The 12,519-nt window shown below is 29.3% G+C and overlaps 3 protein-coding genes across 5 annotated transcripts in view; 1 reads left to right on the top strand and 2 right to left on the bottom strand.

Annotated features, from left to right (window-relative positions):
• LOC119687995 (sodium-coupled monocarboxylate transporter 2) overlaps nt 1–464 on the bottom strand; it is a 28,166-nt gene extending 27,702 nt beyond the window's left edge. For both annotated transcript variants that reach the window (XM_038102585.1, XM_038102586.1), the window contains exon 1: nt 125–464. The gene's annotated coding sequence lies outside the window, so the exon portion shown is untranslated. The remainder of the gene's footprint in view (nt 1–124) is intronic.
• A 3,734-nt stretch (nt 465–4,198) lies between these two features.
• Nucleotides 4,199–7,083, top strand: LOC119662551. Of its 2 annotated transcripts, none has more exons than XM_038072192.1 (7): nt 4,199–4,344; nt 4,420–4,503; nt 4,570–4,629; nt 4,688–4,810; nt 4,869–4,934; nt 6,096–6,241; nt 6,298–7,083. In XM_038072192.1, exons 1-7 carry the CDS (start codon nt 4,287–4,289, stop codon nt 6,346–6,348), a joined length of 588 nt encoding a protein of 195 aa, XP_037928120.1. In that variant the 5' UTR covers nt 4,199–4,286; the 3' UTR covers nt 6,349–7,083. The 2 variants fall into 2 exon arrangements, with proteins under 2 accessions (XP_037928120.1, XP_037928119.1); XM_038072191.1 differs by having other exon boundaries at nt 6,090–6,241; nt 6,298–7,082.
• Nucleotides 7,084–7,808: 725 nt separating this feature from the next.
• LOC119662610 (tubulin gamma-1 chain-like) lies at nt 7,809–10,326 on the bottom strand. Its single transcript, XM_038072263.1, has 6 exons — nt 10,196–10,326; nt 9,999–10,111; nt 9,846–9,935; nt 9,199–9,789; nt 8,999–9,133; nt 7,809–8,333 (listed from the first exon to the last, which is right to left on the bottom strand). Exons 1-6 carry the CDS (start codon nt 10,242–10,244, stop codon nt 7,947–7,949), a joined length of 1,365 nt encoding a protein of 454 aa, XP_037928191.1. The 5' UTR covers nt 10,245–10,326; the 3' UTR covers nt 7,809–7,946.
• Between the last annotated feature and the right edge of the window lie 2,193 nt (nt 10,327–12,519).

The following is a 12,519-nucleotide window of genomic DNA, read 5'->3' as shown; positions in this document are numbered from 1 at the left end:
ACCTATAAATCGGTGAAAACAACAACACTAACAACGACAAAATCATCAAAAATAACAGCACAAATAAACGAATAAACGAGAACGTATACATTTATTTATTGACTATTGAAATTGGTACTTTTACCTTTAAATATTGTTTCTGTTTTGTTTTTGGTTTTTGGTTTTTGTTTTTTGTTTCTTGTTTCTTATTTGACGTTATTTTTTTTCTGTTTGATTTTCACTAATCACTAATTCGTCCAATAAGTTTAACAGAATGCCCTCAGCTAGCGGCAAAGAAGCAACTAGTAGCATGCGCCAAATTTTGTGACTCTCCACGCAAGTACGGAACAGCCGAAATAGCGTTTACGAAATGTCAACGTACAGCGAAGAGTTTGATTGTTCACTTTCTGGTTAAGTTCTTCATAAATATATTAAGGCAGTCAATATTTAACTCAAAAATAAAAATTACTTATTTTATAAAAGAAAAATTTAAAAAAAAAATTGAAAAATTGAAAAATAAAAACTATTAAGCAAAATGATTAAAAAATCGTAGTAATATTATTGTATAAATTCATTCACTTCATCACGTTTTTTAATTTTTTGTACAATATTTTAACAATATTTGCAACACAACACAGAAATGAAATAAAAATTATTTTCTTGTTTTTTTATCTTGATTGCACGAATGTGAATAACTTGGCCACACAGACACGGAAAAATATAAATTCGCTTTATTTAAGCATTAAGCATGCGAGACGCAACTGTTGTTCGTTACGTAGCCGGCCGTACAATAAAACCGCTGCGCGTGCATTAAAGAACAAAGTTTAGAAAGCATTTTTTTTTTTTTTTTTTTTTTTTTTTTTATTTTTTTGAAATGAGTGGAGAGTGAAATTTACATTAATAGCCGCGTTTCGAAGATAATCGATTTTGATCCATAACTTGTTTTACCAACAGATGATCAGTATTGATTTACTGTCAGCACTTTTAATCATTAATCAAATTTAGCAACACAGCAATATAGCAATATAGCAACTTAGCAACATAGCAACATAATCCCAAATCCAAAATTTAATAAGGAAGAGACGATATATAACAATTATGCACCAATTTTGTTGAACAGAAAGTTTTTTTTATCGAAATTGTAGTGTATTTTGAGTGAGTTGACTCCGCTCTTTTCTGCAGCATATAGCTCTCCTATTCTATGATAAATAAATAATTACTTATCCGTAATATGATTTTAATACGAAACAATATAAATACAATATCATTTGTATAAAAAATAATTTAACAGACCAAGATAGCAACAAAATGTTGCTACTATTTGTGTGCTCTCAATAAATTTTAATTGTAGCAAAAACTCAACGGCAATGTTCACTCCGAAATCACTCTACAATTCAGTTTTTAAACCCATATGGATGTACGAAGCGTATACGCAGTGCATTTTGAAATTTTCGAAAGATATTTTTTTATTATAATCTAATTCTTTAAAAATTGTATTTTGTGTATTTCAAAATTTTCGAAACTTATTTTTTTATTATAATCTAATTATTTAAAAATTTTATTTTGTGTATTGCAAAATTTTCGAAACTTATTTTTTTATTATAATCTAATTTTAAAAATTTGTATTTCTTGTATTTTGAAATTTTTAAAGCCTATATATATTTTTATTATATTTTAATTTTTTGATTATTGCTGGCCTTATGTCGTTAATTTAACACATACAATTATAAAAATGTTTTTTTATTTAAAATAAATTATACTTATTTATTTATATTAAATGTTTAAATATATATCAATTTCTATGAAAAAATCTTTATTTCACACTGAAAAAATATCTGTAATATGTATACTTTTTTATAAAAATTAATATATAATAAAATACTTAAATTAATAAGTGTGATTATTTATTTAAAAAAACATTTTTATAAATTTATGAATTAAATAAACGACCTAAGCCCAGTAATAATCAACAACGTATTGAAAATAAGTCGTAATAACAATTTATTAAATATTTTAATTTTTTTAAAATTTTGCATTTTTTTTATATAATACACATATTATCATCATCATCATCATCAGCGTTACAGCTCGGGGTGAGCTTTAGCTGCATCAACCAGCTTTCTCCATTCTGCTTTGCATGATGTTTTAAATCTCCAGCTTTGGATACCCATTTTCCTGATGTCTTCAGTCACGTTGTCAAGCCATCTTATACGTAGTCTACCTCTGTTGCGGTCATTATACGGCGTGAAATGGAGTATTCGCTTTTGTGGTCTATCGTCCGGCATTCTCATGACGTATCCTAACCATCTGAAGCGTTGCGACTTTGCGAACTTCACCACATCTTCAATAATACACATACATAAATATATATTTATGTACACTGTAGTAAACCGAACTACTTGTAGAAATAAATAAATATTAATATAATAAATAAATAAATAATTAATATAATTAATAAATAATACTTTTTTTAAATATATTAGAAATCTGAAAAAATAATAAATGCTACCTATTAACAATTTTAGTGTTAAATAACCGACCTTAAGCTCGAATAAAAAAAATTTTATTGAAAATAGATCGAAATAACAACTTCAACAACAAAAATTATTGTGATATTGTTTATATAAATTAAATTTTGGCTGACCATACAGCTGTTTCGGGTATTACCAAATATTTATCTTCAAAAATTCAATTAATTAAAATAATATAAAAAGAATTTTTGTTTGTTTCTACAATAGTTTTTATTTAAGTAAAATAATTACTACTTTATAACTGTCGTTAAATTACAATTCAAATCTATTTTTTTTTATAATATTAATTATTATTTATTCGTATTTTAAAAAGTGGAAGTAAGCATATAAAAATAAATAATTATAAAAATTTTATTATGCTATAATGAATTAAATATAAATATTAAATATTAAATATTAAATATAATAAAATATTTCAGCATTTATGGTGGTATCCGAATTAGCTGTATGAACAGTCCAAGAATTAATTAATATAACATATATAAAATAGAATATAATATAAAATTTATACAATAACTATTTATAAACATAAATTAACTTTTTGTAGTTAAAGTTAAATACAATAGGCTACTTTAAGTAACATATATACATATAAGTATAGATAACTTTCCCTGGTTTTACTCCATTAGATGTCCACATGATCTATCAAAAAATAAAGACGACCCAAGTTAGAATGAAAAATATAACTTCAAAATTTGTAGCAAGATGTTTAACTTCCAAACACATATATTTAAAAAAAAATTTTTGCCTAATAATATTATATTTAAAAAATTATGTTTTTAAATACTCAAGTTTAATTTTTTAAAATATGAAAATTGTTATCTGTTTTTTTATAGAATTATTTATTGCACATACCTCCAGCTCAAAAAGTATCCGGATTTTGTAAATAAAACACACAAATTTAAATTTTATTCCAAATTTATTTTATCTCCTTCAAAATATGCTCCTTCTGAAACGATACACATATGCCAACGCTTAACCCAATCTTCCATACACTTTTCATAGGCCCGTGCAGGTATCGCGAATCTTTTACAGGTATGGCGAATCTTTTTGAGTCGATTGAATCTTTTACCGATTCAATCGACTCAAAACGCTTACCACGAAGGGGCAATTTGAGTTTCGGAAACAAGAAAAAGTCGCACGGCGCCAGGTCTGGCGAATATGGGCCTGAACGATGACAGTGGTGTCGTGTTTGGTCAAAAAACTGCGTACAACAAAAATTTTCCATAGTAAAAATCGCTAAATTCACTTGAGGTAGTCTCACATTAACAGCTGCTGTAAACAAAGTAATTGACAGATGGCGCTTAAATTTGTATCATATGTCAAGAAAGGGCGTACCAACATAACAAAAAATTTTTTGAAAAAGGTCTATTACTTAAGGAGTAGTTAACAAACAACAAAATCTGGATACTTTTTGAGCAGAAGGTATATTAAGATTACTATTAATATCTATACTATGAGCTGAAAGGGTCTAAGCATCTAAACTCTCTATCTATATATATTTATAGCTATATATCTAACAACTGATAATTAAATTTGTAAAACTTAAAATAAAAATAAATATTCACCTGTTCATGTATAGAAATTTTCAATTTAAGTAGGCGAAAAAATTTAAAAAAAAATGATATACCAAACTCTTTTACCATATTGAATATATATTTTAAAATTAAAAGTAAAAGTAAAACAATCAGAAAATCAATTTAAATATTATATTCAAAATTCAATGTATGTTATTTAAAAACTTTTCAATTTATTTCTTAAAATCCATTGCTAACCATGAAGCGGTTAATTCAGTATACTACTCAGGCGGTCTCCAAAATTATGACGGCGAAAAGTAAGTATTTATTTTTACAACCCTGGATCAGATACTTTATATGTAATATTTTTACTATTTTAAATCTAAAATTAGACCAGGCGCCCACACATCCCACTCAAAATATTAATGCCAATATATCATCAATATTCGGCAAGAGTCTACTAACAACATCTAAAAGTAAGTATTATTATATATAGTCATTGATTGAAAATTGTATTTTTATTTATTTAATTCTCTCCGTAGAAGATTTACAAGATATGACAGCGCGTCCGATAAAAAACACCTACATAGAACAAAATCTAGGTCCGTGAATGAATTCTTCTCATTTTAATAAGCATTTAAGAAATTTTCATATATTTAGATAAAGCAGCAAAAGGCTATAAAAAATCGAAAACAGTTATTACTCGTCCACAGTGCCCACCAGTTAAAGTTCCGTTGTCACAGAGTAAAACACAAGTTACGAATACTGCTAAACGTATACCCGGTAATTAATTGATTTTTTCATCAATCTTTTAATATTCTAACAATTGCTGTTCATTTAGACAACAATCTTGGTGAAGATATAGCAAGAAGAAAATATCCCGAAGTTAACAAGATCAACTCTTACGGTGAGTAATTGAATTTCTATTTAATAATTATTAATACACTGAATGTATTTGTGAGCTCAAATCCAGTTTCTATTTCTGATTATTAAATTGTCAGAATTTTAGAAATATCTCTACATTACTTATATCTTGTAACCAATTAATAGGGAGTACCATCTGCAAGCAAATCCCACATACCTCTCTAACGCATCCTCCTTTCCTCCTAACTTTATTATCATATTCCACCTCTTTTTAAAGTTTGTATTAGTTTTGCTGAAGAAGCTACGCTTTCTTTATAATGCCAATGAAGCTATTATATATTCAAAATTTAAAGGGTTTTCGAATAGTAAAGAAAGAAAGGACAAGCACAAAAAATTTGGGTATTGCCACTCGCTGTTTCGAGTATTGCCAAGTAATCATCATCAGTGCTCTAAGGAAATAATCGAATTTAATTAGTTTATAGTCCGTATACTATTTGTTTGGACTGCCTCTTTTGGAATAATAATAGTCCTTCAAATATGGACTATTACTGCCTTAACGAAACAGATCTAACAGAGCCATACTCTAGGCTACAAAAACTGTAACGATATCTGTATGCACTTACACTCCATTTGTATTCTTTTCAACGTAGTCTAATCTTTCAAGAGAAAAAGCAATTTCATCTTGAAGATCTCAACAGTGGTGCGCATTCAGGCCACCCCAGTGGCATAGTGCGTAACCAATTCCATTGCCATACACCAGGGTGTGGGTTCGATTCCCAATTAAAATAAATTTAAGTCATATTAAAAATGCGTAGTTTTTACTTTTTTCTTCCCTTGGAGAATAATCTCCATAGCATTTTCTAATTTTTTATAATAAAATCAGGCACGTAACCATGTGCCATTTAAGTTTACTCGCATCTGTAAAGAAAGGACTAAAATTGATTTAGACGAGGGCTGTCCAGACCAGATGCAATCGCGTAGTAGATTAAAAATATGTCGCGGGCCGCACAAATATTACCCGCGGGTCGTACTTTGAACAGCTCTGACTTAGACTATTAGTTATATTTAGTTGCAGGCGTATATTAAATACCTATTAAAATCAACCTATTGTTTCTATCCATTCTGTATTAATAATCAAACAAAACTGTTTTTACTTTTCATAATGATCAATTTTTTAATATTATATATACTTTGATAGTTTTAGATGCTACGGGCCTTAATAACTCATCTAGAAATAAAACACTAGCTGGTGTGGCCCAAAAACGTTGCGGATATGAACCATTTCACGACTTTTTACGTGGAATAGAAAAGAACCGCTGCCAAACATCCCGCGAACAACTTCAACTAAAGGTACATTGTCTGTTGATTTTTGAAAATTATATAGATTAATTCAGATATTATTTTAGGCCATAAAGCACCCTGAAACTTGGATATTAAGGCCTAATAAGAAGATCTGATGTCTTTTAGTAATTATGGTGAAGTGGGTTTACAAAACAACAATTTATTACTACTACGGTATTAATAGTAGCAGAAGTATATGTAATCTACATTTTAGATTCATATTTACTATTACTGTACTATTACAAGTAACATTCTAGGACATCTGGTAATTGAAACTGTTTTAGAACACAGAACGCAATGAAAACATCTATTGAAACTTTAAAAAAAGAGTTTTAAAAAAAACTGTTACATGATTTTTAAAAAGGAGTAAGTAAGGTCGAACTCGAGTGATGGGATATGTTGGACTATTCAGATAAAGCATATAGCGGAATTAAAGGAGCAAATGTAAAAATTATAACTACGCTATTTGTATTGCGGTTGCGCTTTCGCCTGCAGCTTTTAAAACTTATCAAACAAGCCGTTACGGTACCATCAAAATTATGTGACATAGTCAAAAAATAGCACCTAATTTTTGACAAGGTTATCTGACATTACCTATATTCTACTAAATTGCGACCAGCGATTGTACCTATATACAGTCGTAAGAATTGGTGAAGTACAAAAAGTGTCGCGGACTTAAATACAATATTACTCTAAGACATCTGCATATATAGCGGATCACTTAATATTGTTGTCAATACTAATAACAACAACTAACAGCGATTTCGTAAGTTTAGGTTTGTAAAGCACCTAAATTGTTGATAGTATATATATTATTGTTAAATAAATTGTACAGATTTTACAAAATAATTAAACTTGTGGAATAGAAAATATTATATATTTTTTCAACTGCTCTGCTTAATCGTTTTAAATTACACACGTTGCTAAGGTATCTATTAGTGTAGATTTCAGTTTTCTTTTCATTTCATATTACTCCAGGTTCTCACCATTCTTTCCTATTAATATGGCAATCCGAATCCATAATACGGAATGACCGAAAACAAAACAAACTAGTACCATGTAAAAATGTTTGCTGAACAGATCCTGAGATTGAAAAAAGTAGACCTTGACAGAAGACAGCTGGAGTAATCAGATATATCATACCAAGATGAAGAGCAAGGTTATTCACCTGCAGCGGTAGCGGGCCTGGACGCAGATCATACCGATGGAAGTCTTAAATGACTAATAGGGACCTTACCTCGAAGTAATACTAACATTTTCCCGAGATAGGACAAGGTCTCTAGGAATGAGGGGTAGTGGTTTAGTCCGCGCGAGTCGGACACTCACTTTTCGGGCGCCAGATTGTGGTCATGGCGAAGACATTCCATACAATATGAGCTAATGACCTAAAAAAAAGGTAGTCGATAATTAGTTTAAACTTATTGAATAATCTAGGTACAATAGTATATGATGCAATATATTTAGTAACTCAAACACATATAAGCTTAAGGAGAATTATGGAATTGAATTATGGAACTATTACATATTATATGTCATTATAATAAATTTATCAGATTATAAATCAGAATGCTTGATGTGATTTCATTGAATTTTAATATAAATTGAACACTTCTTTTTAATTCATTTGAATAATCATGCAATTATTCTATTACTATTCTATTACTGATTTTATTACTGAATGACAAAATCAGTAAATCAAAGAAAGTAACACGTCCTAAGGATTCTTACGAGTTGGAGCCCAGTGCAAGTAATTTGTCCCCGTTGCAGCTTCATACTCCTGGGTTACAGAATCAACTATTTCGCGCGACTCATCGAACTCCGAAAGGTCATTCTTAAACATAGATTCACGACGAAATTGATCCAAAAATGCGCCACGCTTTCGTAGCTTATCAAATTGTGATAGCGCACGCGTAAATAACCAATTGATTCCAGTATGGTTAGCTAACATTAAGCCGGACACTTTATGGTTGGTCTGTACAAATGGTGAGCTGCGCGATAGAGCAACTTGTATGCTAGCTGGACCCCATGGTATGAACTGTGCCAAACGACGTTCACGTATGTGTTGCAAAGATTTGTGTACTTGAGTTGGATCGACATCGCCCTTGAAATATTTATTTATAATAATTGTAATGTAATTATAATGAAAACGTTTTTAATTAATAACATAATTTTAAATAAAATTAAATTAATATTGTATATTAATTGAATACATTAGATTGATTAATTAATTATGTTGAAGCACTTTGAGCCAGTGCACTTGAGCAATTTTACTCTTTCTTAACTCGAGATATTTTCAAAACCACTCTTTACACCTTGACTGGATTATTGTTTATCACTTCGTCAGACTAAGCAATAATTGAACTTACATGTGCACACCTCCCCGAGGAGCCTGTAACCATTCTGAGATTTGATAACGCGATGTCGGTGAGTCTGTCAGTTTTCGCAAATAATTTCAGGGCTCTATCATTCATTTCATTCATTCATTTAAAGCAAATATTAAATTTTATATAGCAATCTTTATATATATCATATATAAAGAATGAATGAATGAGTGAAAACAGGATGAAAGACAATATTTTTTCTTTTAACAATAGATATTCGCCTACTTGTGTACCTTATTGACGCCCAGTTGTACCGGTAATTAATCTTGTAACCAATTAGAAATATCATATGGCCATAATATTGGAAAACTTAATATTAATTCAGGGTTCTGAATCTTGAAGTTTGCAACTAATATTAATATCCTAAAACTCGAATAGTACTTACTTGTATGATATTTAAAATAGAAACATAACAATGATGATTCGTTTTATCCGAACCCAAAGAAGCCATCATATTCTTTGATTGTAAGAGTCTACGCATTACATCTAAAACGGTGGTGCGTGTAACATTGACCTGTGGCTGTCGTTTAAAAAGTTATATTAAAATTTTGAAAATTGATTGGAAAAATAATTAGATATTCTTACCAAATCCTCGTTTGTAATCGGAGTGTAACCGGTCATCAAAAAATGTAAATTTGGCATTGGTATCAATGGAGCTATTAACTCACACAAAGTGTTATTCATGTATGATGGAAAACGCAACGATACAGTGCTAACCGACATTATGTTGGATACAAGTGAATTTATTTGCTGAAATGAAGGATTTTTTATGCGTAAACGATCGGTAGCTATACGATCCAGTGCTGTATTATCTAAGACAACAACGCAATCCGAAGATGTTGTCAAACGCTTCAATGTTAAAAGCGAATTATATGGTTGCACAACAACATCGCTCATCTCATCGTGATTTGGAAAAACGCTATACGTCTTAAGAATTTTCTTTGGGAAACGATCTGACAAACGCTCCATTATATATGAGCCCATTCCAGAACCGGTACCACCCGCAATAGAATGGCACAACATGAAACCCTCTAAAGCATCACTACCTTCAGCTTCCCGATCGATGATGTCAAAAACTTCTTCTTGTACCTTTTCAGCTTGACTATAACCGGATGCCCAATTATTGCCTGCACCGCCGCCATCTTTGGACAAATAAATATTTTCCGGATTATGAAGCTGCAAATATAAATTGAAAATGTTTTCATTTAGTTTAAAAATTAACAATTTTTTACTTTGGCATAACTTGAAGTCAAAATAGTATGTATGACTCTCGGTTCCAAGTCCAATAACACAGCTCTGGGTATGTAATGATTATCATCAGCCTAAACAAACGCAAAAATCGCATTTATAATTTGAATAAGAGCACAAAAATATTTATATCTCACTTGATAGAAAAACACATCTTTACGATCGATTCCTTCCGCGCTGAAATCTTCCACCATACCATTTGGCAAAATGCCATGTTCCATACACAGGCGCTTCCAAAACTCGAAACCAACTAATTGTAAATAAAAAGGTTAGTTCATAATAATACAAATGATTATTAATCATTAATTAATTTTTATATGGTATATGCAAATACCTTGATTTCCACATTGCCCCAATTGTAGAGTTATTAATTCACTTGGCATTTTTTACCACATATATATTATATATTTCGTACTTGAAAAGAAGCTTAATAATTTTTAGAACATGAACCATTATGATCACAGAATTAATTCTCCGTTATCCAACTGTACAAATCGCGCGCTCCTGCTTATGTCGATAGCACAGTAAAATCGAAAGTTAATTATTAACAGAGTTACCAAGCTTGTAAAATTATATTTTAGATTTAGGTTTGATATCTTTGCAACATATTTAAAACGAGGGTGTAACTATATTTTTCGATGAATAATTTTAGAGGAAATGTTGTTGATAATATATATATTTTATATTTTATTATTCCGAGTATAAACATATGCTAAATTTAAGCTTCATTCACTATATCTTAAATATACACAACTATTTTTGTATAGAATAAATACTTACTCAGCCTTTAAACTGACTAAACGTTAGCAAAATTTTTATAGAATTATAAATTAATAAAAATAAGGATGCTTTAAATTTATTATTCATTTTATTTCCCATTTTATATTATTTATTTTTATACAATACATTTTTTGCATTAGTCCACATATGCAAGATTTACTCTTTGCGAAAACGTAACATTTGACAGATTTCAAATATTGGTGATGCCAATATCTCGCTTAGCGCCTATAGTAAGAAACTTTCTTTTTTACCACACTTAAAAGCTGTGGAATGCAGCTATAACAAACAAAAGTGATATGCTATAATTCCAAAGATACGTAACTAAAAATGTTTACAAATTATTAAAAGCTCTCGTCTAAAAGCGTTATCTTTTGTAAGCACAACATCGAAAAAACTCAGCCGCTTATTGCAAGAATAATACGTGAAACAACGGCACTTCTAAAGGATTTAAATTTAATTTAACTTCTTTGACAGCCCTTAACCGATAAGTGGCTACTAACACAAAGTTGTCAAAACTTTAAACTCGTCTATTGTGAATAATTTTAAAAACGCTCGCAAAATTTTCAGTCAGTTGTCAAAAATATTTTTGTTTATTATTTATATGTCATATTATTTTATAAAACTTATATTTTTAGTCAATATTTTTTTTTACAATATTTGTATTGTCGGCCTAAGCTCTTTTTTAAGCTTCTGGTTGAGTTTAATTTTTAATAACATTTTAAATAAAATCATGAAAATAAAATATTTTTATTTCATTCTTTTTTCTTTATTTAATTAAGAAATTTACAACATTTCGAGCGTTTGCACCCGAAATAATGCTTATATTATTTTGTATTTTTCAAACATTCTTATGAAAGATTACTCTAAAATATTTAGTAAATAATTAATAGTATATTATGATTAATATATTATAAATACATATAAGCAAAAGACGAACGAATCAAAGAGGCAATAACGAATATTCGCTAATTATAAAAAAAACGTTTACTTTAAAATATTTATTAAATATTTAATAGTATATTATTGTTAATATGTTATTATTAACATATTATGCTTAATATATTATTATAAATACATTCACATATGAGCAAGGGACGCATGAATCAGAGAGAAAATATCGAATATGCGCTAAAAGATAGTTAAAGAATTTTTGGATTAGAATTAGAGTTAGCTATTTTTATTTATCTTGCATAGTTCATCGCTAACATTGATAGCCAAATTCAAAATTTAATTAAAACTACTATCGCAACATCCGAATGCCATTATATCGATATATAAATGTAGCTACAAAAGGGTTCCACTTTATACTTCAACGATGAAAAATGTGCAATACACAACTTGTCGCAATGACAATACTGGTTCCAAATATGGTACTGCGTGAAATAATCTAATGCATTTCACAAGCGCTGTAGCGGCAGCACCACGGTACTGTGTTTCTTAGAGACCTTAGAGAGGCCATTATAAAAGTTGTCTTTTTAATTGATTTCAACTGTACTTTTAAAAGGTAATTAATTTTATAAAAAACACACCGATACTTTCAGGTATCATACCATCCCTTAACTTTGTGCCATATTGCAATAAGAGATAATTTTTTTTTGTAACATACTGCTGGCAGTCTAAATTTTATATTTTGTCGATCTATTCCAACAATACGAACAACAGAATGGGAAAATAGTTTATATTTGTTTAGGCCAGGTTACAAATAATTATAAATATTTTTTTATCATTTACCTGACCTTTTTGTTAAGTACACAATATTTATTTGTCGCTAACGTGTATTTTAAAACAGAATTTATGAGTTGTTTAATAACAAAAATGCGGACGTATTTATATATCACATTATTTGTGGTCATCGCAATAGTCCTTCATACTCGATAC

Source organism: Teleopsis dalmanni, chromosome X (genome assembly GCF_002237135.1).
Source record: "Teleopsis dalmanni isolate 2A chromosome X, ASM223713v2, whole genome shotgun sequence".
Lineage (NCBI taxonomy): Eukaryota > Metazoa > Arthropoda > Insecta > Diptera > Diopsidae > Teleopsis > Teleopsis dalmanni.
The sequence above is the reverse complement of the archived record's forward strand: the minus strand, read 5'-3'. Positions and strand labels throughout refer to the sequence as shown.

Bases quoted from the DNA above. Each gene is read 5' to 3' on its own strand.
- LOC119662551 (XM_038072191.1), top strand. From the start codon at position 4,287: ATGAAGCGGTTAATTCAGTATACTACTCAGGCGGTCTCCAAAATTATG. The intron at 4,345-4,419 runs GTAAGTATTTAT...ATCTAAAATTAG, and splicing joins CAAAATTATGACGGCGAAAA to ACCAGGCGCCCACACATCCC. The intron at 6,242-6,297 runs GTACATTGTCTG...ATATTATTTTAG, and splicing joins GCGAACAACTTCAACTAAAG to GCCATAAAGCACCCTGAAAC.
- LOC119662610 (XM_038072263.1), bottom strand. From the start codon at position 10,244: ATGCCAAGTGAATTAATAACTCTACAATTGGGGCAATGTGGAAATCAA. The intron at 10,112-10,195 runs GTATTTGCATAT...ATTTACAATTAG, and splicing joins GGGGCAATGTGGAAATCAAG to TTGGTTTCGAGTTTTGGAAG. The intron at 8,334-8,998 runs GTAAGTACTATT...AAATATTTCAAG, and splicing joins CTATTTTAAATATCATACAA to GGCGATGTCGATCCAACTCA.